General features: G+C 36.9%; 2 protein-coding genes across 3 annotated transcripts in view; one reads left to right on the forward strand and one right to left on the reverse strand.

Annotated features, from left to right (window-relative positions):
- Window positions 1-354: 354 nt before the first annotated feature.
- On the reverse strand, window positions 355-24,086 carry FH (fumarate hydratase). Of its 2 annotated transcripts, none has more exons than XM_081492866.1 (10): window positions 23,920-24,086; window positions 17,630-17,764; window positions 14,311-14,421; window positions 12,633-12,809; window positions 10,289-10,471; window positions 7,803-7,968; window positions 5,956-6,159; window positions 5,069-5,196; window positions 3,033-3,186; window positions 355-544 (listed from the first exon to the last, which is right to left on the reverse strand). In XM_081492866.1, exons 1-10 carry the CDS (start codon window positions 24,049-24,051, stop codon window positions 402-404), a joined length of 1,533 nt encoding a protein of 510 aa, XP_081348992.1. In that variant the 5' UTR covers window positions 24,052-24,086; the 3' UTR covers window positions 355-401. The 2 variants fall into 2 exon arrangements, with proteins under 2 accessions (XP_081348992.1, XP_081348993.1); XM_081492867.1 differs by having other exon boundaries at window positions 23,676-23,944.
- Window positions 23,667-25,537, forward strand: part of KMO (kynurenine 3-monooxygenase) — a 73,955-nt gene continuing 72,084 nt past the window's right edge. Inside the window, exon 1 of the mRNA XM_081492870.1 lies at window positions 23,667-24,783. The gene's annotated coding sequence lies outside the window, so the exon portion shown is untranslated. The remainder of the gene's footprint in view (window positions 24,784-25,537) is intronic.

The raw sequence follows: 25,537 nt of genomic DNA on the forward strand, positions 1-25,537 counted from the left end.
ACCGGTACTTTTTTTACTATAGGAAAATTTGTTTAAAACAACACCAACTAAAAAATTGAAAACTCTAAAAATTCATATGCTTCTTACAAAACATCTGAAATGGTAAACCACTCATACACAAAAATCACAGATTCAACTATGTCAACTAAGATAAAAGAAAAATAAGTATGTTTTCCTTTTGATTTTATACAATTTAGTGATGTTATTTGACACTTTTAAAATTCATTTTGGACATAGCATGTCCTAGGTTTTATATACTGACCAAACTGCTCTGCTAGAGATAGTCAAGTTCAGTAGCAATTTTCTTTCACATTTGTCCATTTCTGTGTAATAAATATAAGGAGTCTGTATCACTTTTTATTTTATATGACATAATCATTTTTATTATAAATTCATTTAAATCACTTTGGACCCAGCATGTCCTTAGGTTTTACCCACTCATCAAACTGCTCTGCAGTTAGATAGCCAAGTTCAATAGCAGTTGCCTTTAAGGTTGATCCATTTTTGTGTGCAGTCTTAGCAATCTTGGCGGCTTTGTCATACCCTGAAGAAAAAATTAAAAGGTGACATAGGAGTTAGTAGTGAAACTTGGTTTTCTAAAGCAAGAGGTAATCATTATTATTTATTTGATACTACCAACCTCTTAAGTAAACATTTTTTAATCTTAAAAATATTTAGCAGTGGGTTATCTTGATAGCTGTCATTTCTTATACAGAATAAAACCTTTCTTTACTTTTCTTAAGTAACACATATCTCACATTCTATAAGATGTGTCCCTAAATTGAAAATGTCACTAATCCAGATATTTTCATAAGGGGGAAAATATATACACATAGACATCTCTCTCTACACACACACACACGTGGCACCAAGACATAAAAATATACATCTGGGTAGTATAAATGTGCTGTTTCAATAGTATGTTTAACCAAAAATAATTATCTTTCTAACAAAGCATTAATAAGCTCAATGCTGCAGCAGTACAAAAAATACAGGACTGCATGACCAGGAACTGTGGTAAAGGTAAAGGGCTCTAAGAGGGAAAAGAGAGGAGAGTCCTCTTACAATGAGGGAGGAGCAGGCAGGGCTCTGAGGAGAGACACACCTTCAGAGCTTCCAACATCTCTTTCTGTTCTGCACTCGTTTCAGACCTTACACAGTACAAGTAGGGAAGTTTCAGTACAAACATATACTTCCGCAAGAGATCACAGGTCTACTGTTTACATCAAAGTTATTTGCTTTTAAAATTAATAAAGATAGAGGCAAGGCAATTCTGGTTATCTTGATTTAATGTAATTTTTAAAAAAGGGAAAAACCAGAAAGAAATTAACAAAAATGAAACCAATTAAGGAGGGAAAAAAAACAAGATTAGAGGGGTGTGAACAAAGAGAAGTCTGCAATGATTATCCCCTAAGCAAGATGTGCAGCCAAATAAATAAATATTAAAAAAAAATGTTATGCGTCATGTGCGATTATTAACAACCTACAAAATGTTATGTGTCATGTGTGATTATCACCCATGTATAAGATGTTACTCAGAATATCAATTAACCTACCTAAAAAACATTATGGACATAGTTAATATAAAATTAACATTGAATGCTAAACATGTTGAAATGGGCATTTACTGATCAAACTAACTTTGAAAGAATTCTCATGTTAAACCTTTGGAGTTAATATTAGACATTCCATACTTAAACATTAATAATGACATTAAAAGTCTAGGCATTATGCTAACCCTTTCAGTTTTCATTCAAGTCCCAAAACATGACTACCGATCACCTGTTATACATAATGAGCACAATCAGAACCCATGATGTGGAGTTGTAAGGTTCATGCTTTGTTACCAGTCAGGTGTGCTTTTGCCCACTTATCCTTGAACGGCCTTTACCTCACATTAAATTGACTCTAAGAAAGATTATCAATCATTCTGCTTTAGGAGTATCTCTAAACATTTTAGTAACAAATTCTGGAGTATAAACATGATGAAACATTTCTCCCATGAGCCTTTGGGTTCCTTTGTACATCTCTCCAGCTGAATGCTGAGGTACAATAATTTCAAAAGAATCCAGTATTATTGCCAATTTTCATACTATTCCAAACACAGACAGCATATTGGACTCACAGCTACCTGAAGCAGTCATGAGCTCTAACTTTATAAGACTGAAATTATAGCTTGACATGAAGCCAAGAATATAAAATCAGCCTTGAAAGTACAGGATTATTGAAGACTATTTTAAAACAGTAACCATATCACCCCAAAAGAGTGCATCATAACTTGTTCTAATGTACAAAACCAAAGAGTACATTAACAACTTCAGCTCAGCAGTAAGGAAATGGTGGGAAAAGGCTTTTAATACATTACAACATAAAGCAATGAGTGCCTCAAAATCTATGAGTTAAAATAGTGTATTTAACAGGGATCATTATGGTCGATCTATAATCCAAGTTAACAAGTTTGAATCTATATAATGAAATATTTATAAATCTGGAAAAGACTTGCAACACAAAAGCCACAGTTTTAGACAAAATATTTTCCCCCTTTCCCTATAAGAAATGCATACATAACTCCCCTTTTTTTAATTTAATCCATTTCTGAGTTGACTAAAACAACAAAAAAAGTATAGTAGCATCTAGAGAAGGTAGAAAAATGAGTTCATTCAGTGCTGTTAGTCAGCAAGTCCCAACAAATGACATCATAAACTGAGAGGACATTTAGTATCTGAATTTAATGTCCCACAGTATCTAAATTCTATTAAGATTAAAATAAGCTTTAAGTTCTACTTCTGAACTTGCCACATTTCAAATAAAATGAAGTATAATCAATCAAGTTTTTGAAAGAAATATTACACCATGAAAGTTATAAATTATATATATATAGCGTCTTTCAACACAATTCCAAATGTCTTAAGACAATGTTCAAAAGAAATCTGTTATTCACTAACATTGATCCAATAGTCTTAGTCTCTTAAAACTTTCTCAGCTTTTAAACTGTGTATTCAAAATGACATTATTATTCTTTAAATGCATACCTATGTGAGGATTAAGAGCTGTCACCAACATTAGAGACTCATTCATCAGCTTGCTAATCCTTTCTGTGTTGGCCTGGATTCCCACCACGCAGTTTTCTGTGAAGGAAACTGATGCATCTCCCAGCAGTCGGGCTGAGTGTAACACATTTTTAATCTGAGAGAGAGACAGACTTATTAAGCCTAGCTTTTTTTCTTTGTCCAATAACATATTTGCTGGTTCATAAATGAATATAATTCAATTAACATACAGCACTCTTACAACCTGTAAGGAATCATACCCCCCCCAAAATATGAAAGAAACTATAAACATTTGAGGACGGAGAAGTGCTCTTCCAAGAGGTGAAAGGCATACACACAAATAACTAAAGCACAAGATAGTCTGTGGTATTATAAAATACAGGTATGAAATGTTAAAGAACGCAGAGAAAGAAAAATAAATTCCAGTTGTAGGAGTTGATGAAGTTCTATTTGATGGAGAGAACTGAAATAGCCGGAGATGGAAAAAGAATCTTCCAAGCAAAGAAAGAGAAACAAAGATGCAGAGGTTAGAAAGTTCAGCATGTGTTTGAGGCAATCAGTGAAGCCGGAGCTTCTCAGTTCTTAATGATCAGAATGCTTTTTTACGCTTCACAAAACAAATATTCCATGGTCACTTGAAAATAACCTTACACACAATAATTTAAAACCGTATTAAGTCAATTAGTTTGTTTTAGCATTTTTTTGTGACATTTCCAACATATATTAAAATAAATATATATCCACATCCTAATCTCTCAGGTCTAAAATCCCTGGGTCTGAAAACAGTACTCCCAACAGTGGACTCTAGAAGACACAGAACTTCCAAGGTTTAATTTGATACTAACGACTTTATTATAAGGCAAATGTTGATTATCTCAACTTACTTTCTATTAAAAACAAAATAGATCTTTAAAAAAAAACCTGCAAGACATTTAACATATAGCTGCCAAGCAGCTGATGTTAACTGTTTGGAATCTGACCTGAAAGCAAAAGCTTTTTGATATGAGATGTGCTTTGGTCTGTCTTCTATTTTCCACTAGAATACACATTACATAAGGGCAAAAAAACCTGTTTTGTTCATTGCTCTATCACTAGCAACCAGGACAGTGCCTGACATAGAGCAGTAATCAATTTAATGAATACAGTGAATGAATAAACTTAATATCTGTCATTTGCATGTTCTTATCAAATTAAAATCAGACTTTATACCAGATACAAACTGGAAATAAGCCTTTAATATATATTTAGGTATAACACTTCACACAAATAAAGGACTCTAAATGATAATAGTTTCATTATCTGAAGTTGGGGAAACTGGATAAAAGATGCCATTTTGTTCCATCTTCACAAAGATGAAGGAAAAAGAATAGACTGAGTGGACACAATGTTTTCAAGGTATGTGGAAGAGTAAAACCAATGAAAGCCTTGAGAGAGAAAGGGAACAGAACTAGAGAGAAATTACTGAATAAACTAAGGACAAAAGTGTTTCAAGGGACGAGTCTAGGTCAGATGCAGTTAAGAGCCGTGGCACGTCTGCTGGACTCAACAGTGCTACAAGAACAATTCAAATACAAATGCAAGTGTGGCAGCCAAATTGCAGTGCATATGCAAGTGAGAGTGGGCATTCCTTTAAAGCGGCTGAATTTGGAGAGGAAGAAAGCAGCAGTATGAGAAGGAGACAGAATGGAGGGAGAGTTTCTTTCTTTCCTCTGTTTATTAACTGAGGAACTATAACTTATTTCTAGCAGGTGGCATCCCCAGTAGCTAGGGACAAGAAAGAAACCTATACCCCACTTCCAGAATTTTTCTTCCTATTATAAAAAGCAAGCCATCAATTACTTAAGCTAAAAGTCACGTAATTAAATACCCAGGATTAATTCTCTAACATTAACATATGCTTGACTTCCAATTGCTACTCATATTATCTTAGTACCTAATGAACTTTAAGAAATCTTTATGAAAGACAAAAACCAAGACAACTAGCTTTTGGTCAAAGACATTAAAAATCAAAAACTTACCATCATTGGCTTGAAAACATTCAACTCAAAATGTCCATTGCTTCCTCCAACGGTAACAGCGACGTGATTCCCCATGACTTGGGCTGCAACCATGGTCATTGCTTCACACTGGGTGGGATTCACCTTTCCTTAAAGAAAACCACCAAAGATACCACATCAAACACACTGATGGCTTCAAGTATGAGTTACAATTAGGTTCTATATCAAATAAGCAAGAAAAGAAGGAAAGACGAAGCAAGACATATAATAAAGGAAGGCCCCAACCGTATCTGTGTAGCCTCCCATACCTAACTGGCCAAAGCCCAAAGCAAAATATGAAATAAGAGACATGTGATGTAATTATTTTTATTCAACCCATTAAGATCACTTTAACAGCCTGTTCTAGAATTCTATCTGCTTTGGATTGTGAAAGACAGAACTATTTACACATTTTCTAATGTGGAAATCAAAATACACGATGCTAAAATTGTTTTATCCTATATTGTTGGTGATGCTCCCAGAAGTTCTGATCAAAGGCAGCCCTAAACACATTCTGAAACAAGTGTGCCACACATGTCCCCTCTACTTACAGATCATGTTAAACAAACGAAGACATGCTTTGTAGATGAGAATGCCTGGGTTCTAATCAAGTTCCAGCTCTAACATTTACCAGCTATGTGATGATTGTTGTTGTTTAGTTACTAAGTCTTGTCAAACTAGTTGTGACCCCACAGACTGTAGTCCACCAGGCTCATCTATCCATGGAATTTTCCAAGCAAGAATACTGAAGTGGGTTGCCATTTTCTTCTCCAGGGGATCTTCCTGACCCAGGGATCGAACCTGCATCTCCTGCTTGGCAGGTGGATTCTTTACCACTGAGCCACCTGGGAAGCCAGCTACATGATTACCTGGCATGATACTGCTTCCTGGTTCATTTTCAGGCAAAATCAGTTCTCCCAGTCCCGAGCGGGGACCAGAACCCAGAAAACGAATATCATTTGCAATCTTCATCAGACTGCAAGCAGTAGTATTCATGGCTCCACTGAGTTCAACCAAAGCATCATGAGCAGCCAGAGCTTCAAACTTATTTGGAGCTGTGACAAAAGGTAAGCCTGCAGAAAAAAATCAATAACCTGTATGAATTAACAGGTAAAATTAAACATTTTTCTAATATCAGCAAGTTAAACAGAAACTGTCAGTATACGAACGTAAGCAAAAACAGAATAAAAATTTGACTTCAGAAAGAAATGCTTAAGACTCAAGCTTTCTCTACATTTCTTCAAGATGTCCTGAGGAGTAGAAGGGATCTGATGACACTAGCACATTTAAAAGATAAAACAAGTACAATAAATGTTGAAAGAAATATAAAATACTAAAAGAAAAAGCATTCTGCTGTTGCAAACACATGTGTATGATGCCGTGAGTAAAGATGAAAAGTAGGTAAAATTCACTCCGCTCGAATCCAAACTCCTTTCCTAGTACAATTTTCCCCCCATTCAGGCATCCTATTCTCTTCTCTGGGCTTCTCAGGTGGCGTTAGTGGTAAAAACATGCCTGCCAATGCAGGAGATGTTAGAACTGCAGGTTTGATCCCTGGGTCGAGAAGATCCTCTGGAGGAAGGCATGGCAAACCACTCCAGTATTCCTGCCTGGGAAATCCCATGGACAGAGAAGCCTGGTGGGCTGGAGTCCATGGACTTGGAAAAGACACGACTGAAGTGGCTGAGCACATATGCATTCTCTTCTCTAGCCAGGACCTACAAGCTCCTCTGAGAGATCAGGAAGTCAAAATGAACTAGACATTCTCAGTTGCTCCCATGTTCAAATTTTTAAAGATCTACATAGTCTAGACCTCATATTACAATTCTCACTGATTAAAGTTTAATTAAAAATCAAATCTCTGCTAGTAAGCAATAATAAGAAATGTATATTTATCTGTGCTGTTAAGATTTGCATGTTAATAAGAGTTTTCTGGAGACAATAGCTCTAGTTAACAGTTACCATTATTGAGACCTTCAAAAAGGTTGTTCATTCAAAGAAATGTCACAGTATGCCATAGGGAAAAAAGAAATTAAGCCAGTCAATCTCTAACATATTTGTCATTCAAATGAATTTCTCACCAATCATTTGATTCTTCCTGCTTTGAAAACGAGTATTCAAAACAGCTTTGGTGGTGATTTAGTTGCTAAGTCGTGTGACTCTTAACGACCCTATGGACTGTAGTCCACCAGGATCCTCTGTCCATGGGATTTCCCAGGCAAGATTACTGGAGTGGTTTGCCATTTCCTTCTCCAGGAGATCTTCCCAAACCAGGGATCAAACCCAGGTCTCCTACATTGCAGGCAGGTTCTTTACCAACTGAGCCATCAGGGAAGCCTAAAACAGCTTTAAATGGAAAATAATTGAATACTAACAGGTAGTAAATGAAGTTAGCACTAATGCTGCTAAGTCACTTCAGTCATGTCTGACTCTGTGCGACCCCACAGACGGCAGCCCACCAGGCTCTTATACAGCATGTAATTATTAAAATCTATAGCACTAATAGATTTTAATAATTACATGCTGTATGAATTTACAGATGGTAAACTTTTAAAAAATAAAAGGATTAATATCAAAACTTCTAAAACAGACACTAAGTAGATGTTTGATGGGGAAGTATTATTTCTAACTTTAAATCTTAAGAATTCAAAGCAGAAACACCCAGAAACACAGACTGGTCTAATGGTAATGAGTAGTAACCCATGTTATCACCTACCTGTGAGCGCAGCCACTTTTGCAGCAACCTTTTCTGCAAAGCCAATTCTAGTATTTAAACCAGTGCCAACAGCAGTGCCCCCAGCAGCGAGCTCATAAATCCTTGGCATGGCAGCTTTTATTCTTGTTGTTGCATATTTCACTTGTTGAACATAACCACTAAATTCCTGAAAAAAGAAAGAAATTAAGGTGAAAGTATACAATTTCCTAATGGCATGTAAGTTACTCTAACTGCATTAAGTAGAAGTTTTTAAAAAACACATCTCAGATACAAAATTAGAAGCTACCCAAGTGGTAATTATATTAATTTATATGATAAGCAATGTACAAGGATGAAAGGGCATTTATAAACCTATCAGGTAGGCAATGCCACTGGTAACAACATGCAACCTATTTATAAACGACTCTCTTAATAGAAAACAAAGAAAACCAACACAGGAAATAAACGTTAAAAAAAAAAAAACTTTACTGGATTAAATTATTGGTTTATTTGCAAATGATTTATTTTGTTGGTGTATCTCAAATAACTTGAAGAAAGAAAAAAAACTGAATCTCCTCAAGAAAAATGAAAACACAGAAATATCCTCCATACAATTTCAGTTAAAAAATCTGACACGGAATTTGAGGGTGTTTTAAAGGGTCTCAAGAAGCTAAGTGACTTACTGAACAGCCTAAGAAGGTAACAGGGTAGAGTAAAATTATAGCTTCATGATGCATTTTAATCCTGCTATGCCACTCTGGTTCCCAAGTACAACATACTTTAAGTAACCACAGGAATCATCATGTTTAGAACACAGCAAGGGCCCTATTAAGAACTATGCAAGGACAGAGGGCATAAACTAGAACTCAACTGAGCAAGCCAGGATATATGGTTACGCTCAATCTATCTTTTCTTTCCCCTATCTAAAAACACTGAAAAACCATCAATACTTTTGATTAGTACTGGGATTTCACACTGCTCTAAAGAAAACATTTTTTAGAAGATACAACTCCTTTCCATCTGATCTAATGTCACTTACATATATACCAGCTGCATTCACTTAAGGAATACATTCTTACTGGAGAAAAAATTACACTCAAGAAACTCAAAATTCAATAAAAGCAAGTACAAATGCCTCTGGTAAGATAAACAGAAAAATCTAACTTTCTGTCACAAAGAATGATGATTTTACATAGGAAGCTGAGTCATGGCCCAAATGGACTTTAGCATATAATGGTTTTCCTACCTGTAACACACACAGAAAATAGGAAAAAAACTAGAAACCAGAGGGATACTCAAAAGTTTCAAAAACAGATACTGTATCTCCTTAGAACTTATGTGTGGTACTAACAGCCAATGATGTAAAGAGAAATAAGATACAGCTTAAGAAGCAACTTAATTTAGTAAGCTTAATTTAGTCACATCATCTGTACTACAATTAATCATTTCCAGTTTTCCTCATTCCTGCTGTCATAAACTTAAGGTGAATGATCAAGTTTTTTTCCAGTGTTTGCTATCAGATGAACAAAACTACAAATGAAATCTTTCCAAATAACCAGCAGCCAAACTCTCACACTAACCTGAATTTCTACAAAAATACTGTTACTTGATAACTATCCTTTGATACTTGATATAGAATTTGTGCATGTCCTACCTCAAAGTGGAGTGAGCTTACTGAGACAAAATCTGTTCCTTGTATTTCCTCTGCAATGTGTACTATTAGACATTCTTTAAAGTATCAGTGAAAGTGAAGTCGCTCAGTAGTCTCCGACTCTTTGTGATCCCATGGACTGCAGCCTACCAGGCTTCTCCATCCACGGGATTTTCCAGGCAAGAGTACCAGAGTGGGTTGTCATTTCCTTCTCCAGGGGATCTTCCTGACCCAGGGATCAAACCCGGGTCTCCCGCATTGCAGGCAGACGCTTTACCCTCTGAGCCACCATAAAGAAACATAAAAATGCTTTCCGTATTTTGGAAAAGAGTAATACCTCTTTTACATGTGGCCAAAACATTTAACCACTTTAAAATTAATTTTTAAAGAACTTACTAATACAAAGGAAGAAATTATGATAATGATACTGATGAAGATGATGACAGCTAACACCAATATGTGCTTACAATGTGTCAGAAATAGTTCTAAGCATTCTACATGAATTAGCTTATTTGAACCTCACAACTATTCTATGAAAGAGATATTATTTTCTTTGTTTCACAGCTAGAAAAACTGATGCACAGAAAAGTTAAGTTTCCTAAGGTCGAACAGTTTGCATATAGGAAAGATAAGATTTAAACTCAAGCAGACTGATGTGGAGTCTGGCTCCTAGCCAGTATGCCCTTTTCTTCTCCTGAGCCAATAAAAATCACTGCAGGTTAATGCAGAATCATCTCTGTTGCTGAACTGAACTATTACAAACTTGGCCATTTAAACCAGTGTGATTTAGAGGGTAATATATTGGCCATCTGTACTAAGCCCACAACGGAACCAAATCTAATCACACTCAGTATACCTGCCCAAGAGTAAGTGGAACAGCATCCTGTGTATGAGTACGCCCAATTTTGATGATCTGGTCAAACTCTTTGGATTTTGCTTCAAGAGCATCATGCAGCTTCTGTAGCCCTGGCAGCAGTACTTCATGAACTTCTATTGCAGCAGCAATGTGCATTGCTGTGGGAAAAGTATCATTTGAGCTCTGTCGAAAAGTTTTCAAAAGAAACATAAAATGTTAAATCATAGGCAAAAAAACCAAACTTGAATGTCTCAGTTAAAAATCTCACTAAGTGACTACTCAAAACTTGGCATATTTAGTACTCAATTACACTTATGTGTGCCAAGTCACTTAGGATCAAATAAGCAGCAAAAGAAGCAACCTGATTTCCTTTGTAGAAGGTATTTAGGACTGTATGACACAGACCACCTACAATGAATGCATTACATATTACTATATCTACCTGCTAATAAATAACAGCAAGATACAAAGAAATATACACCTAGCAGATATAAAGACAGCAGTAATAAATATCTTACAGTTAAATAGCACATACAGTCTTTCACAAACCTTTCTTCCTTCACAAAACTTGAGGAAAATTCTGTGAGGTAGGTCACCACTTTAAAAATAGAACAGAAACTGTCAAAGAAATTATGTGCCATGCCAAAGTATTCAGAGTTGGCAGAACTGGGACCTGACCAGGTAGTCAAACGCCATGTTCTTTTGTCAAATGTAAACCCGTACTTTTAAATTACAATGTTATCTTTAACTACACCACAGTCCTCTACCTGACCATACACACTAGGTTATTCTGAAGTAGATTTCAGACTTCAGTATACATAAAGGACAAACTCATATTTAAATGCAAGTCCTAGGTTTGCAAAATCCTTCACACCATGCATTTATGTGAAAAAAATACATAAATAAATTCCTTATACTTTAAATTACACTCAGTACCCAGATCCTGATTTTTAAATATCACTTCCCAATAAGATCCTCCAAGAGGTCTTTGGAAAAATGATTGCTTATGGGGGTTAGGACAGGAAAAATACAAGATGATAAGCCTGGAGCATCTTGTAGTGGAAAAAATAAGTGCCTTTAAAAAAAAGGGGGATGGTGGCATGTCCAAAGGACACAAGAGCCAACATGCTGTGGCTTTATGGAACGATATGAGTAGCAATATAAAGAAAAAAATACTGGATTATAACCTTAAGAAAAAATATTAATGAATTCATGCTTACATACATAAATGATTAAATAAATAAACAGTGAGGGGAGAGAGAAGACAAATATTCCCTACAGAAAAATTTCAGTTAATAAATGTAAAAAGAAAGGGGGGAAAAGAATATTACTACTAAAACATCACAGCAGTAATTGCTATTGGCAAGATCCTTTGACGAATGTTAAAAATTAATAGGCAAAAGTTTAGGGAGAAAGAGGCTGTTTCCATAGCCTCAAAGTTCTCTATTAATTCCATGGTTATTTTAACACATGTCCAAAAATTTCTTGATATTCCTCCCTGTAGGAAATGGAGCTTAAGTGCAGTAGCTGGAGTATAGGCTATTGTAAAATGAAGACACCATCTTAACCAAGTGGCACATACCATCTTAACCAAGTAATTCGAGTTAACATCACCAGTACCAACTCGTGCTATTGTCATGTACCCCTGATATGATGCAAGAAGAGCCCTTCATTTCTGTAACAATCTTCCCCAAAATCCACAGTCTCAGTCTAGTCGTAAGAAAACAACAGACAAACCTGTATTGGGGGACATTTTATGAAATACCTAACCACTGCTTTCAAAAGTCACGAAGACAAAAGACAAACTCTCAGATTAGAGGAGACTAAGCGGATGTGATGACAATACAATGTGGAGCATGGACTGGATCCTGGCTAAAAGAAGGACATCAGTAGAAAACTAGGAAAATCTTAATAAAGCCTGCTTAAGAGTATTGTACCAATCTCAATCTCTTTGTGTGATAAATGTACCAGGGTTATGTAAAATATTTAATATTAAGGTTAGCTGGGTGAAGGGTACATAGAAACTCTGCAATATCTTTGCAATTCTTATAAATAATTTTATATTTCAAAAGAAAGAATTTTTAAAATATAAATCAACGAAAATATACACATATACTAAATTCAAGTATCCTAAAAGTGATTTTTTCCCCCTAAAGGTGCTTTTCATGAAATTTAAGACGTAGACTCAAGATTCTTAAAATAAGAAGAACATAAAAGAAGTCCTTTCCATTAAAGAATAGAAGCAGAATTAATCCTCCCTGTCAAAAGCTAATGCCTGTTTTACAAGGAAAATCTCAGAATTCTTTTCAATTTATACAAGGAAAAGAAGAAGTCATATACTGACCTGGCTTTTATTAACATGATCGTTGGGATGTACAGGTTTCTTGCTGCCAAGTTCACCTCCCAGAATTTCAATTGCTCGATTGCTAATGACTTCATTTACATTCATATTTGTCTGGGTTCCTGATCCAGTCTGCCATACCACGAGTGGAAAATGATCATTTAATTTACCTTCAGCTACCTGCAGAACAAAATGTTAAAAAATGTATTTTAAAAAATAAGAAAAATTCTATATTCAGTAAGGTGTTTGAATCAAATGATTGTCAGCATCATTTATAGTACTATTTTAAAGACACTCATTTTTTTCATGTGCTATTATAGTTCCTGGTTGTCCAGCAAATTCAAGCTTCTGCAGTCTAACCACTGCTACTTTAAAAGGTGAAACATAATCTATTGTGAATAGTATAAAAATTTCACAGATTCCAAATGAAAACTGAATCAAAAATATCTTTCTTCTATTTCTCCAACTGCCCTCTGTAATATCCAGACAGGGCCATTTGTTAATGCTGGCAAATGTGTTAAGTCTCTAGATAAATTTACTGTTGGTACTCAGCAGGAATATCCAACAGATGTTACAGCCAGAGTCAGCATTATAACCAACAAGTGACTTAACAGTGTGAGTTCACTAGTAGCTACTGCATCCCACAAATGTCCCATGAGTAGCAACCTCCAAGCACAGACATAAGCATGTCTAGATTTGTCTCTATTTTTGTCATATTTTTGTATTCTGAGTTAGTTTTTTAATTTTAAGTTCTCTGGGAGAGTGAGTGCGTAACTTCATCTTCTGGAATGATTTTAGTTTTAAGCTAAAAAAAATCAGCATGCATGTTAGAAATCTATTACCTTAAAAAACTGGCTCATTTAGAAGTAAAACTTTTTTCTTAACTGAATAAAAATAATAGGTGATTAGTGTAAAAAATTCTGAGAACTAAGAAAAGTATAATAGTCATCATAGTTCTACCCTCAGAAATAAAGATGATTAGAACTTTGGTATCTCCTTCTAGCCTCTACTTCAAGTGATGGGAGTATATATGTAAATGCAGAAAAACATGTTTTCTATTCACTTTTTCTAAACAAAATTGGGATCATAAAATACATGCATTTTGCAATCTTTCCTCCCCACTTCTTACATGGTAGGCTTTGTTCTACGACATTCTTTAAAAAACTAAATTTCCATGGCTTCACAATCTAACTTGTTTAAACAGCTGCTGTAATAAATAGTACTGCAATGAACATTATATCTAGAGCTTTTAAACTATTATCTCTGCTTATCTTTGATTGCAGAGGCAATTATGTTATTGGTGGAAGGATGAAATTACATTCTGCACACATATAATCAAACAACCAACTAGCTTTAAAGGGAATCATTTATACATAAAACAAGAAATCAAATATACAAGTTCAAAGAGTGCCTCTTCAAAAATTTATCTTTCAACTATATAAATTACAAGGAAAAGTACAGAGAATTAGAAATAAAAGGTATAAAATCATCCAGAAAATTTGCCACAATATATATTTTAAGCATCATATTCATATCCTCACCAAACAATAACATTGTCATCCTATGCTAAAACTCGTTAACTCAAGAATTCAGTGCCCCTTTCCTCAGGCCAGAGCTTATCATTATCCGGAAGATAATAGGGATCTAATGCCAGTAAGTAAACACTCTTATAGCCTCTTACCTCTTCTGCTGCCTTCATTATTGCATTAGCAATCTTTGGATCAAGACCATAATCCTGGTTTACTTCAGCAGCTGCTCGCTTCAAGATGCCAAATGCTTTAATAACTGGGATCTAAAATTTTTAATCAGAAAAATATCTCAATTTGCAATTTAAGCATGAAAATTTAAGATTACTATCTTATGCAGATACAAACATTGTACAGAAAACAGTAACTTAAGTAACATTATGACACTAAAATGTTTAGGATATAGAGAAAGATTAAAGAGAGGCATATAAAAACCAAGAATCATCATTTATCTATTTGTATAGGCAACCAGTACTGGAGTGGGTTGCCATTGCGTTCTCCGGTAGGCAACCAAACAAAAGCAAATACAATGACTTTTCAGATATGTATGTATGCCTAACACACACATACACACATATTTGCACAGATGTACAATATACCATTTGTACAATATACCATTTGTCCTATATTTTATAAGATATTACAACACACATGATTTTACGTCACAGATTTAAAAACAAATGGTACTCAACCATTTCACCAGCCTACACCATTATTTCCTGGAGAAAGGAATGGCAACCCACTCCAGTATTCTTGCCTGGAGAATTCCACGGACAGAGGAGCCTGGTGGGCTACAGTCCATAGGGTCACAAAGAGTCAGACACCACTGAGTAACTTTCACTCATACCATTATTTGGGCTTCCCTGGTGGCTCAGTAGTAAAGAACCCACCTGCCAATACAGGGGCTTCAATCCTTGTCTTGGGAAGATCCCCTGGAGAAGGAAATGGCTGCCCACTCCAGTATTCTTACCTGAAAATTCCCATGGACAGAGGAGCCTGGTGGGCTACAATCCATGGGGTCTCAAAAGTGTTGGACACCACTTAGCAACTGAACAACAACATTATTTCCCCTCACTGGATTCCATGCTACATAATTTTTTCTTCTCTTTAGAAAAGAATAAAATAACAAGTAAAATAAAGGTAGCAAAATGTTGCTATGAAAACTGGACAGCCATGTGCAAAAGAATGAGAATGGACCACTATCTTATACCATACACAAAAATGAACTCAAAAGGGATTAAAGACTTGAATGTAAGACATGAAATCATAAAACTCTTGAAGACATAGGTGGTAAGCTTCTTGATATCAGTCTCAGCAATGATTTTCTGGAGGAGTCCAAAAGAAAAAGCAACAAAAGCAAAAATAAACAAATTGGACTACATCAAACTAAAAAGCCTTTTCACAGTAAACCATCAAGAGAATGAAAATGTGGTGGCTAGAGGGTGAGAGGGGTGGGGGGGCCACACGTAGGGCCTGGGGGTTGGTGAGGGACCAGAATTAGTCTGCCACGGTGCACCATCCCCCACTTCCCTCATGGTTGGTAGCACTAATCTGTTTCAGAGTATTTCCTGCTAAATCCAGGAAATTAAAATTAAAACATTACAGGTGTTTTACCCAAATAAAATGGAGATATATGGCACATAGGATTACACATGAAAACAAATGAGAATTTCATTTTCTACAGGAACACTGCAGTGGGTCAAAGCAATGCTGAAGTCACAACCAAATGCCAATCAACTCTGGCTACCAAAATGGAGTGACTGACCCCACAGTGTTTGTGGACGCATAAAAATAAAAAAGGTCACAGTACAGATTTTCACTGGGCACTACAAAAACAAAATGGTAAATTATCATTGGAGATGAAACGGTCTCATTATTCTTTACTCAGATTAGCAGTCCGTAGTCCGTACATTTTTTTTGGTTTTGTTTTCCTAAGAACCTCAGGTACAAAGAGTCTGCTTTATGTTTTATGTAGTTCAGAAAATTAACCCAGATGAAGCCAAATATGTAAAAATCGATAACCCATGTATCCATCCTTCACAGACATCTGTCCAGATCCAAACAACTACTCTGTCTCTGGTTCAGCAGCAGCAGCAATCACGCCACCCCAGAACCACACATCTTGCTAGCTGAAGCAGGAAAATCAAAACATGAGCCATGCTTACTCCAATTAATATTGGTTAAGACTGATCTTTTTAACCCCAGGAGTTGAACTATACGAGAATATTTAGGATCAGCCGCTACCTTCTCTCTCCCAACCATGCAGTCTGACCCTCACCGTTAGACTGGCTGTGGGTTGACAATTACAGAGTTATTTTTCTAAGAGGATTCCACTGCCTCTTGGGAAGGTGTATGAACCTGTCAAGATTCAGTCTTGAAGTCTTAGTAATGAGCTAAAATATGGAAGTTAAAATTAGTGTTTAGATAAAAAGTATATTTAGAAGATAAAGGTAGCAGTGTCTCACCAGATGAGGCCTGGGGACTTCTAGGCTTACTAGCCTATCCTACATTCTTGTGCTGACTATGTTTCATACTCTAGTTGGGCTCCAGTAGGATATGTAATATATTTCGTCAATTCTTTTCACACTTAACCATCTCTGAAATCAAGATGTATCTTAAAATCAATTACATGACACAACTTTAACTGGCAGACTTTTTCTTTCTTAGTAGTACATATCAGGTCTAACTGAAGATTAGTTTTAATGTAAGGGTTTAATGAAATATGGTTTTCATTTATATTTGTATGAAATATTTGTTTTCATACAAATAAGAAAGTTTTCTCATCATTAAATCATTCATGTAGCACTGAACAAATACTTACATATTATGTTATATGCCAGAGATCATGACAAATAGTATTTTTATGAATTAGTGTACACTTTTCTACAAACCGAAGCCAAGATAGATAGAAAGTATAATATTAAAGAAAAATTGGATGGGAGGGGAGTTTGGGGGAGAATGGATACACGTATGTATATGGCTAGGACCCTTTGCTCTTCACCTGAAACTATCACAGCATTCTTTATATTAATCATTTTAACGTACTAATCTTTATTAATCTTTAATTAGTCATATAAATATATTGCAGCTATACTGCAATACAGAATAAAAAGTTTAAAAAAAAATTTTAAATCAGTTTCTTAAAAGCTTTACATCAATTAATCAAAATTAAAAATGTTTACAAACTACAACATTCTAGTAAAAATATGAAAAATCCAAGCAAGAATGAAAGACAAATCACTTAGTTCTATCAAATAAAAATCCAAAAGACTCAAAGTCATAGCTCAAAACACTAGCTATATTAAACTTAAAAAAGTTTAACAAGAGAGAAACACTTTATTACTCACAAAGCTAGTTCTCGAAATGACTTTATGTTTTAATTCTATAAAATATTTATAAGGTAGGGTGACTCATAATATTGAATAATGCCTAGTTCATCTAAAATAAGCCAACATTTCCACAAAAGCCACTTACTGGCATACGTTCTGTCAGGCCTCCTATCTTAAAGTTCATTGTAGATCTCACAGTCTGGGCGCCATAATACTTATCATTTGGGACCTTGAGTTCACCAAAGGTATCATATTCTATCCGAAAAGAATTTTGGCTTGCCTAAAAATAAAGACAAGACACTGTTACAGCTTGAAAAGAAAACAAGTATCAGGAGAAATAAGATCATATACAGGAAATACACAGGAAATTATTGGAAATAATTTAGTATTGGAAATATAATTAGAAATATAAATTTAATTTATAATTCCAAAATAATTGGAAATATATGTTTCCAATATACAGGAAACATCATATATGGGAAAAGAAATCCTTAAGTACCACAAAGACAAAAAAATTCCACTTTGATTCTCATTGTTCTCCCCCACTTCCAGTTTTTTTCTTGAAACAAACTGTCACACAAATTAATACAGATGTTAACAATGGATTGTAGGATTCATACACTATGCACGTGATAAATACAAAGAAAGCCTTTGAAGTCAAAAGAGTAATCTTTTCCAATTCAGGAATATGCCTATTATTGGTCAAGCTTTGATCTACTATTTTACTAGGAACTTTGGAAAATAACCTAAGAATAATACTTTTAAAATTCGAAAATATATATTTAACCAAAGCTCAACCACTGTCTACAAATATTATGCATGAGAGAGAGCTTAGTGCAACACAAAATATTCCAGGCTTTGCAGTGAGATGGCCCACCTGGTAGCTGTGTCATCTTCAGCAAGTCAGCTTTTCTCATCTATAATTACAGTAAATGGTGTAATTTACAGAGACATGGGCCAGATCAGTTCCTAACCTTTTTCAGGGCATTGGAACCTTCTGAGAATATGAGGAAAGCTATGGATCATCTCTCTAGAAAATTAACATAAATATATGTAAAATCTTACATATGATTTTAAGTTTATACCTTGAAGGCAACTCATTCCCCAGGATAAGAACCCATGTCCCAAAATCCCTTTTATGGAGTCCTAAGATTCTACCAAGTATATCAACTTAAACTAATTAAAAAAAAAAAAGAGACATTTGGAATCTACATATATTTATTTTAAAGATAATTCAAAGAGATACTCAGAATTTTAATTAATGTTCACCTTGAATTAATTATAAAATAAACATGATCAGATGATTCAAAAGATTTAAAAACACCTAGCAAAGTAATCTTATTTTAGTAAATAGTCCTCTGAATAGGAAAAAATTAATTTTGTAGTTATCCCTTGGGACTAGAAAGATGGAACAACAAAAAAACTTTGTATGTTATAAAACTTTTTAAATTGTATGAAAAGAAAAATAGCCTTGTATTTAGTTAGAAATATAGGAGTATAATCAATGAGGTATATTTTTTTCTTCTGCCTAAAAGTCTGCAGAGGCGAGGAGTGGCTAGCATGGCAGAATAGGAAAACTCTGAGTTCATGTCCTCTCATGGGCACACCAAAATTACGATTATTTACAGAGCAATGATTGGTGAGTAAAGCTGAAAAATTAGCAGAAAATAGCTTCTACACTGTAGATATATAGGTACCATGGCAAAATAGGTAGGATGGGTGAAGACATAGTAAAGTCAAGACCTATACTCCCCTGGGGGGAGGTGACTCACAAACTGGAGGATAATTAAATTGCAGAGATTCTCCCCCAGGAGAAAGAGGTCCAGGTCCAGTGTCAGGGTCCCCAGCCTGGGGGTCTTGCACTGAGAAGAGCCCCTTGAAACTTTGGCTTTGGAGGCCACAGGCCTCACTTTTGGCCAGAGGTCTGTGGGAAATAGAAACTCCACTCTTAAAGGGTGCACACAAAATTTCACACTCTGGCACCCAGGGCTGGAGCAGTAATTGGAAAAGAGCCTGGCTCTTTACAATGACCTACAGAAGAAAAAACCTTTATATTATACATAAACACACATATATATACATAAACACATGTCTGAAACAAAAGTTTTGTGAAACAATCTATCCTGCCCTCATATTTTCTATTCTATGCTATTCAGTCAAAAAACCAATGCTGTTAACTGTCCACTACATTGATTTTTCCACTCACTAATGAGTCCACCTGAAGTTTGAAAAACACATGTATGATTTTCAAAACCTTCTTACATTATCTCTTCCCAGTGGTTTAGGCAAGAAGAGGAGGACTGCTCAACTAAATTAATGAAAAAAATTATCAGGCTTTTGATGAAAAAGTGAGGTCATGATGGCATCTATTAAATATAAGCAAGTTTTTAATTCTTATAATCCATTATTATAAAAAATTGTGTTTGTTTTTTTTAAATCATGTCTTTATATCCCATAATTCAGAGAGCAGAATTTCTGAGAAGTTTAAAGAGTTTAACCAGCTAGGCATAGGGCAGGCACAAACTGCAATTTCCCAATGTCCTGGGAGATGCATCTTTATTCACAATTGCTTCCCCTCCTGGAGAAGCATGAAAGGATAATATGGCCAGTGTGCATTGCAGTGTGATTGCTATCTGGTCCTAGAAATACCAAGTACTATTACCATCCACTAACCCCAGTAACCTGGAATTGATGAGGTGGTCTCCAAGTTTACATGCTATCTAAATCATAGTCTCAACTCAGTTCAGTCGCTCAGTCGTGTCTGACTCTTTGCAACCCCATGGACTGCAGCATCCAGGCTTCCCTGTCCATCAACAGCTCCCGGAGCTTGCTCAAACTCATGTCCATCGAGTCAGTGATGCCATCCAACAACCTCATCCTCTGTCGTCCCCTTCTCCTCCCGCCTTCAATCTTTCCCAGCATTAGGGTCTTTTCCAATGAGTCAGCTGGCCAAAGTATTGGAGTTTCAGCTTCAGCCATCAGTCCTTCCAATGAATATTCAGGACTGATTGACTTTAGGATTGACTGGTTGGATCTCCTTGTAGTCCAAGGGACTCTCAAGAATCTTTTCCAACACCACAGTTCGAAAGCATCAATTCTTCAGCACTCAGCTTTCTTCATGGTTCAACTCTCACATCCATACATGACTACTGGAAAAACCATAGCTTTAACTAGACAGGCCTTTGTCAGGAAAGTAATGTCTCTGTTTCTTAATATGCTGTCTAGGTTTGTCATGGCTTTTCTTCCAATGAGCAAGCATCTTTTAATTTCATGGCTGCAGTCATAACCTGCAGTGATTTCGGAGGCCAGAAAAATAAAGACTGTCAGTTTACATTGTTTCCCCATCTATTTGCCATGACGAGATGGGACCGGATGCCATGATCTTTTGAATGTTGAGTTTTAAGCCAGCTTTTTCACTCTCCTTTTTCACTTTCATCAAGAGACTCTTTAGTTCTTCTTTGCTTTCTGGCATAAGGGTGATGTCTTCTGCATATCTGAAGTTATTGATATTTCTCCCTGCAACCGTGATTCCAGCTTGTGCTTCATCCAGCCAAGCGTTTCTCATGATGTACTCTGCAGAGAAGTTAAATAAGCAGGGTGACAATGTACAGCCTTGACGTACTCCTTTCCCCATTTGGAACCAGTCTGTTGTTCCATATCTAGTTCTAACTGTTGCTTCTTGACCTGCATGCAGGTTTCTCAGGAAGCAGGTAAGGTGGTCTGGTATTCCCATCTCTTTAAGAATTTTCCACAGTTTGTTGTGATCCACACAGTCAAAGGCTTTGGCATAGTCAATAAAGCAGAAATAGATGTTTTTTCTGGAACTCTTACTTTTTCTGTGATCCAACAGATGTTGGCAGTTTGATCTCTGGTTCCTCTGCCTTTTCTAAATCCAGCTTGAACATCTGGAAGTTCTTAGTTCACATACTGTTGAAGCCTGGCTTGGAGCATTAACTAAACAGTCTAAAGGCTAGTCAAAAGGTACAGGTCTTAGGCCTATAATATATCCCCATGCATGTGTAAGATAACCATTAATTAAACCATGATCTCTCTTAAAGAAAATGTAAAATGCCTTTCACATTCTCAGCCTTAGGTGGTTTCAAAGAATATTTCAGAATTCAAGAAAATCCAAACCATTTCTTAGGCAGAAAGACTATCTTAAGAGGTTAAAAATCCCAAATGTGACTTCATTGTGTTTGGGTTTCCAGTTTCTCTAAAAAGACTTTTTACAGTCTTTCAGTTCTTAAAGTATAGGGTGACCACCAAGTCTTAAAATATTGACAAATATGTAATAAATGGTTTATTGATACTGTACTACAATACAGAATTAGATATCATGCATGTTTTAAGACTTTATGGCCATCTTGAAGATTAGTAACTTTAAAAAACATAGAACTTCTTTGTCCACCATGCTACCAAGGCAATATCATATAGCAGGTCTCCACTGTATATTCTCTATTTTTCTCCTCAGTATCACATTTTAATTATCTGTGCATGACTTCTTTGCTTATTTATTTAAATAACTGCTTTATTTACTTAACATGCCTCAGTAGTCTCTAAGGTTTTCCCAGATGGCGCAGTGGTAAAGAATTTGCCTGCCAATGCAGAAGAAATGAGTTTGATTCCTGGGTTGGCAAGATCCCCGGAAAAGGGGATGGCAACCCCCACTGACACAGGAGCCTGGCAGGCTGCAGTCCATGGGGTTGCAAAGAGTTGGACACGACTGAGCAGGGATGCACGCATGCAAGTAATCTAAACTCTGTGCCCTCAGTGACTGTTTCACACACAGGGAGCATTCAACGTAATCTTCCTATCTGATGAACTTGTATTCTTAACTGAGATGAAAGGTAATTTAGGGAATTTAGGGTTATTTGAAGTTCTTTTTGTAAAAAGTTTATTGAAGTATAACTGATTTATAGTATTGTGTTAATTTCTTCTGTACAGCAAAGTGACTCAGTTAGACGTATATATTTTTTTCATATTCTTTTACATTATGGTTTGTCACTGGGTATTGAAAATAGTTTATTTCTTAACACTAGCAACAAGAAAAACTTAGATCAACTCGGAGATTTTGGAGCCGAGAAGATTAGAGGGCAAAAGATGTATTTAGAATTATGGGGAAAAAAAAAAATCTATCCTCACCTGATGTTAGCTAACATTACAACACTAAAAGCAAGATAGTGCTTTTTTTTTTTTTGACATTGACAGCAGGATAGATTCAGTTCTTCAGTCTTTTATTCCTTTTTTACAAAACACTAAATAAGTGAAAAATAACTTTTTAAAAGGCTTTAAAGTGCACTAAAATTATTCGAGCAGGGAGTTGCAGAAATATAAAGCATCCTTGATTTCTAGTTTCGGATATAGTGATGTCATCAAATTATCTTAAAGTGTATAGTCCAGAAAATGTCTTGGGCCTTTGAAATCCCCTAGATGGAAGCATTTATTTAATAAGGCATTCACCATGTCCCAAACTCAAAGTATTTCCACAGGGACAACATTGCTGAGTATCTGTAATTATTTTCATGTATTATGTATTACATAATATACATAATACTGTACGTATTACAGTATTACCTGACCAAAATCCCAACTCTGAGTAACAGAATAGGGTCTGAAGTCACATCTCTCTGAGTAAAAGCTCAAATCACAAATCAGAGTGAATGGGGCAAAATAGGAAGCCTTCCTAAACTAGCATTTATTTCTCAAATTTTTCCTGATAATACCACATGTGAGCATACCTATTCAATGTTTACTAAAGCTCAAATTTCCGGAGGTTACTTTCTAAAGTGAAAAAGGGCTCGTGTAAGTTAGGGTATCCAACCTGAAACTGGACGTTTAGTTCCTTGGAGGGCGTGCCTCAATTAAAAGTGCTGATTCAGCAATAGTTAGGTCCCATGCAATTTCTCCCAACGTACTTCAGGACATTCTGCCCATTTCATATTTCCGGGTTTTACAAAAGTTACGTGGGGAAAAACAGTCTCACAAACTAAATGGCCAATTTCATGAGAAGTAAAATCTCAGGATCACAAGGCCCTTCCAACCCCGCCTGGAGACCGACTAGCAGCACAGCTGTGACCCCAGAAGCTAGCTCCGAGGGGCTGGATTCAGCAGGGCCCACCAAGGGCAGAGGCGGAGCTGCCCCTTCCCGACACTGTCCCACCACGTGGCCGCCCCCTCCTCACACCGTCCACCTCAGCATCCTCGCAAGGGCAGTCGGCGCTGAAGTGAGCGCGGCAGGGGCAGGATCCGGGAGGCCCGGCGTTGACTCTCGCCCACAGCTGCCACCCCTCCCGAGCGCTCCTCCAGCTGAAGAAGCGCCCCGGGCCCGCAGCGAAGTTCCAACACACAGGCCAGTATCGAGACCCTAGGGCCGGCCGGCGGGAGGCCTGAAGGTCACCGCGGGGCGGCCAGGGCGGTCGGGCAGCACGAGCTCACCATTCGAGCGGCGTTCGGAGGCCGGAGCAGGAGAGCTGCTAGGACACCCGGGCCAAGGCCAGGGCTGGGGGCGGAACCTGGAGTCCGCGAGAATAAACGCGAACGCGCGAGGAGCCGGAGCGCGCGATCCATAGCGCGGCGGCCTGGGTAGAGCTTCCGGGCGTTATGGCCACGCCTCCACACAGGCTGTCAGAACGCCCACGGTCCCCGCTCGTATCCAATCAACAGCCTCAATACCGAGCTGGCGGGACCAGTGGCCAATGACCAGGGAAGCTTGAGGGGGCGGGCTTAACTGCCTCCTCTTGAGCCCTAGGATTCCTGGGAAACTTAAGGGAAAGGAATGATGGGAAAGAGAGTTCGTGGTTTCTTGAACCAGTAGTTTCTTTGTTCAAAGAAGGCAGTAGTTTTCCTGTGTTACTGTGGCTAACAGAGGGCTAATAGCTAGTGAGTCTGTATTTGGTTGGTGGCGTAGAGTAGAGAGAAGAATTTACTTATTGATTTATGTGGGGCTTCCCTGGTGGCTCAGATAGGAAAGAATCTGCCTGCAATGTGGGAGACCCGGGTCGATCCCTGGGTCGTTTATCTACCATGCACTCACTCAGTTTATGTTCTATTTGTTCTGTTTTCATCTGTTCCAGGTTACATCTTCCGTATAGAAATTTTAGAAAACAAAGTATAGGGAATGAAATAATAATCATGTATAAAAAACCAACACTGATAATTCCTTAGTTCGTCTAACTTGTCTTGAGGTCTGTAGAGTTTCCTTTCTCTTCTTAATAGGTACTCGAAGAACTCTATCAGAGAAGGCAATGGCACCCCACTCCAGTACTCTTGCCTGGAAAATCCCATGGACGGAGGAGCCTGGTAGGCTACAGTCCACGGGGTCGCTAAGAGTCGGACAACTGAGCGACTTCACTTTCACTTTTCCCTTTCATGCACTGGAGAAGGAAACGGCAACCCACTCGAATATTCTTGCGTGGAGAATCCCAGGGATGGCGGAGCCTGGTGGGCTGCCGTCTATGGGGTCGCACAGAGTAGGACACGACTGAAGCGACTTAGCAGCAGCAGCAGCAGGAACTCTGTTTTTAAATATAGTGTTGAAGATGTTCATAGTCATAGGTGATTTTGGAATTTTTATTGTTTACATTCAGGCTTTTCTAGTCTTTTGCATTGATAACGTATGTTTTCAAATTAAAGGTGTATCGTTGCTGTAGATCATGATAGAAGAGTAGGAACAGATATAAAATTGCATTGAAACCACAATTTTTTCTTTTTTCATCTCTTTGAATTGCTTGAAACCAGGTGCCAGTTAATCAAGAAAGAGAACCCTTGGATGATGTCCAGGAGTCCAAGGTTCAGAATCTGCAAAGCCAAGCTTACTAGAGTTAGTCTCTGTCAAACCTCTTGGTAACACTGTTTATGTTATTTTGTTGCTTATGAGCTTGACTGGTACATATTTAAAATTTAAAAATTTAAATGAGAGAGGATAATAGTTGAACTACCATCTAAAATTGAAACATTGCAGAAACCCACCACCACCAACTTTTTGTGTTTCAGTATCTTCTCCTCCCTTCAAATAAATAAAGAGTTATTTAGAAGTTAGAAGGTCAGAATAAAA

This window comes from Giraffa tippelskirchi, chromosome 5, assembly GCF_054371585.1.
Source record: "Giraffa tippelskirchi isolate mGirTip1 chromosome 5, T2T-mGirTip1v1.2.pri, whole genome shotgun sequence".
NCBI lineage: Eukaryota > Metazoa > Chordata > Mammalia > Artiodactyla > Giraffidae > Giraffa > Giraffa tippelskirchi.

Bases quoted from the DNA above. Each gene is read 5' to 3' on its own strand.
- FH (XM_081492866.1), bottom strand. From the start codon at position 24,051: ATGGATCGCGCGCTCCGGCTCCTCGCGCGTTCGCGTTTATTCTCGCGG. The intron at 12,810-14,310 runs GTAAGAGGCTAT...TTTGTTCTGCAG, and splicing joins TAATGAAGGCAGCAGAAGAG to GTAGCTGAAGGTAAATTAAA. The intron at 7,969-10,288 runs GTATACTGAGTG...TTCTTTTTTCAG, and splicing joins TTCCACTTACTCTTGGGCAG to GAATTTAGTGGTTATGTTCA.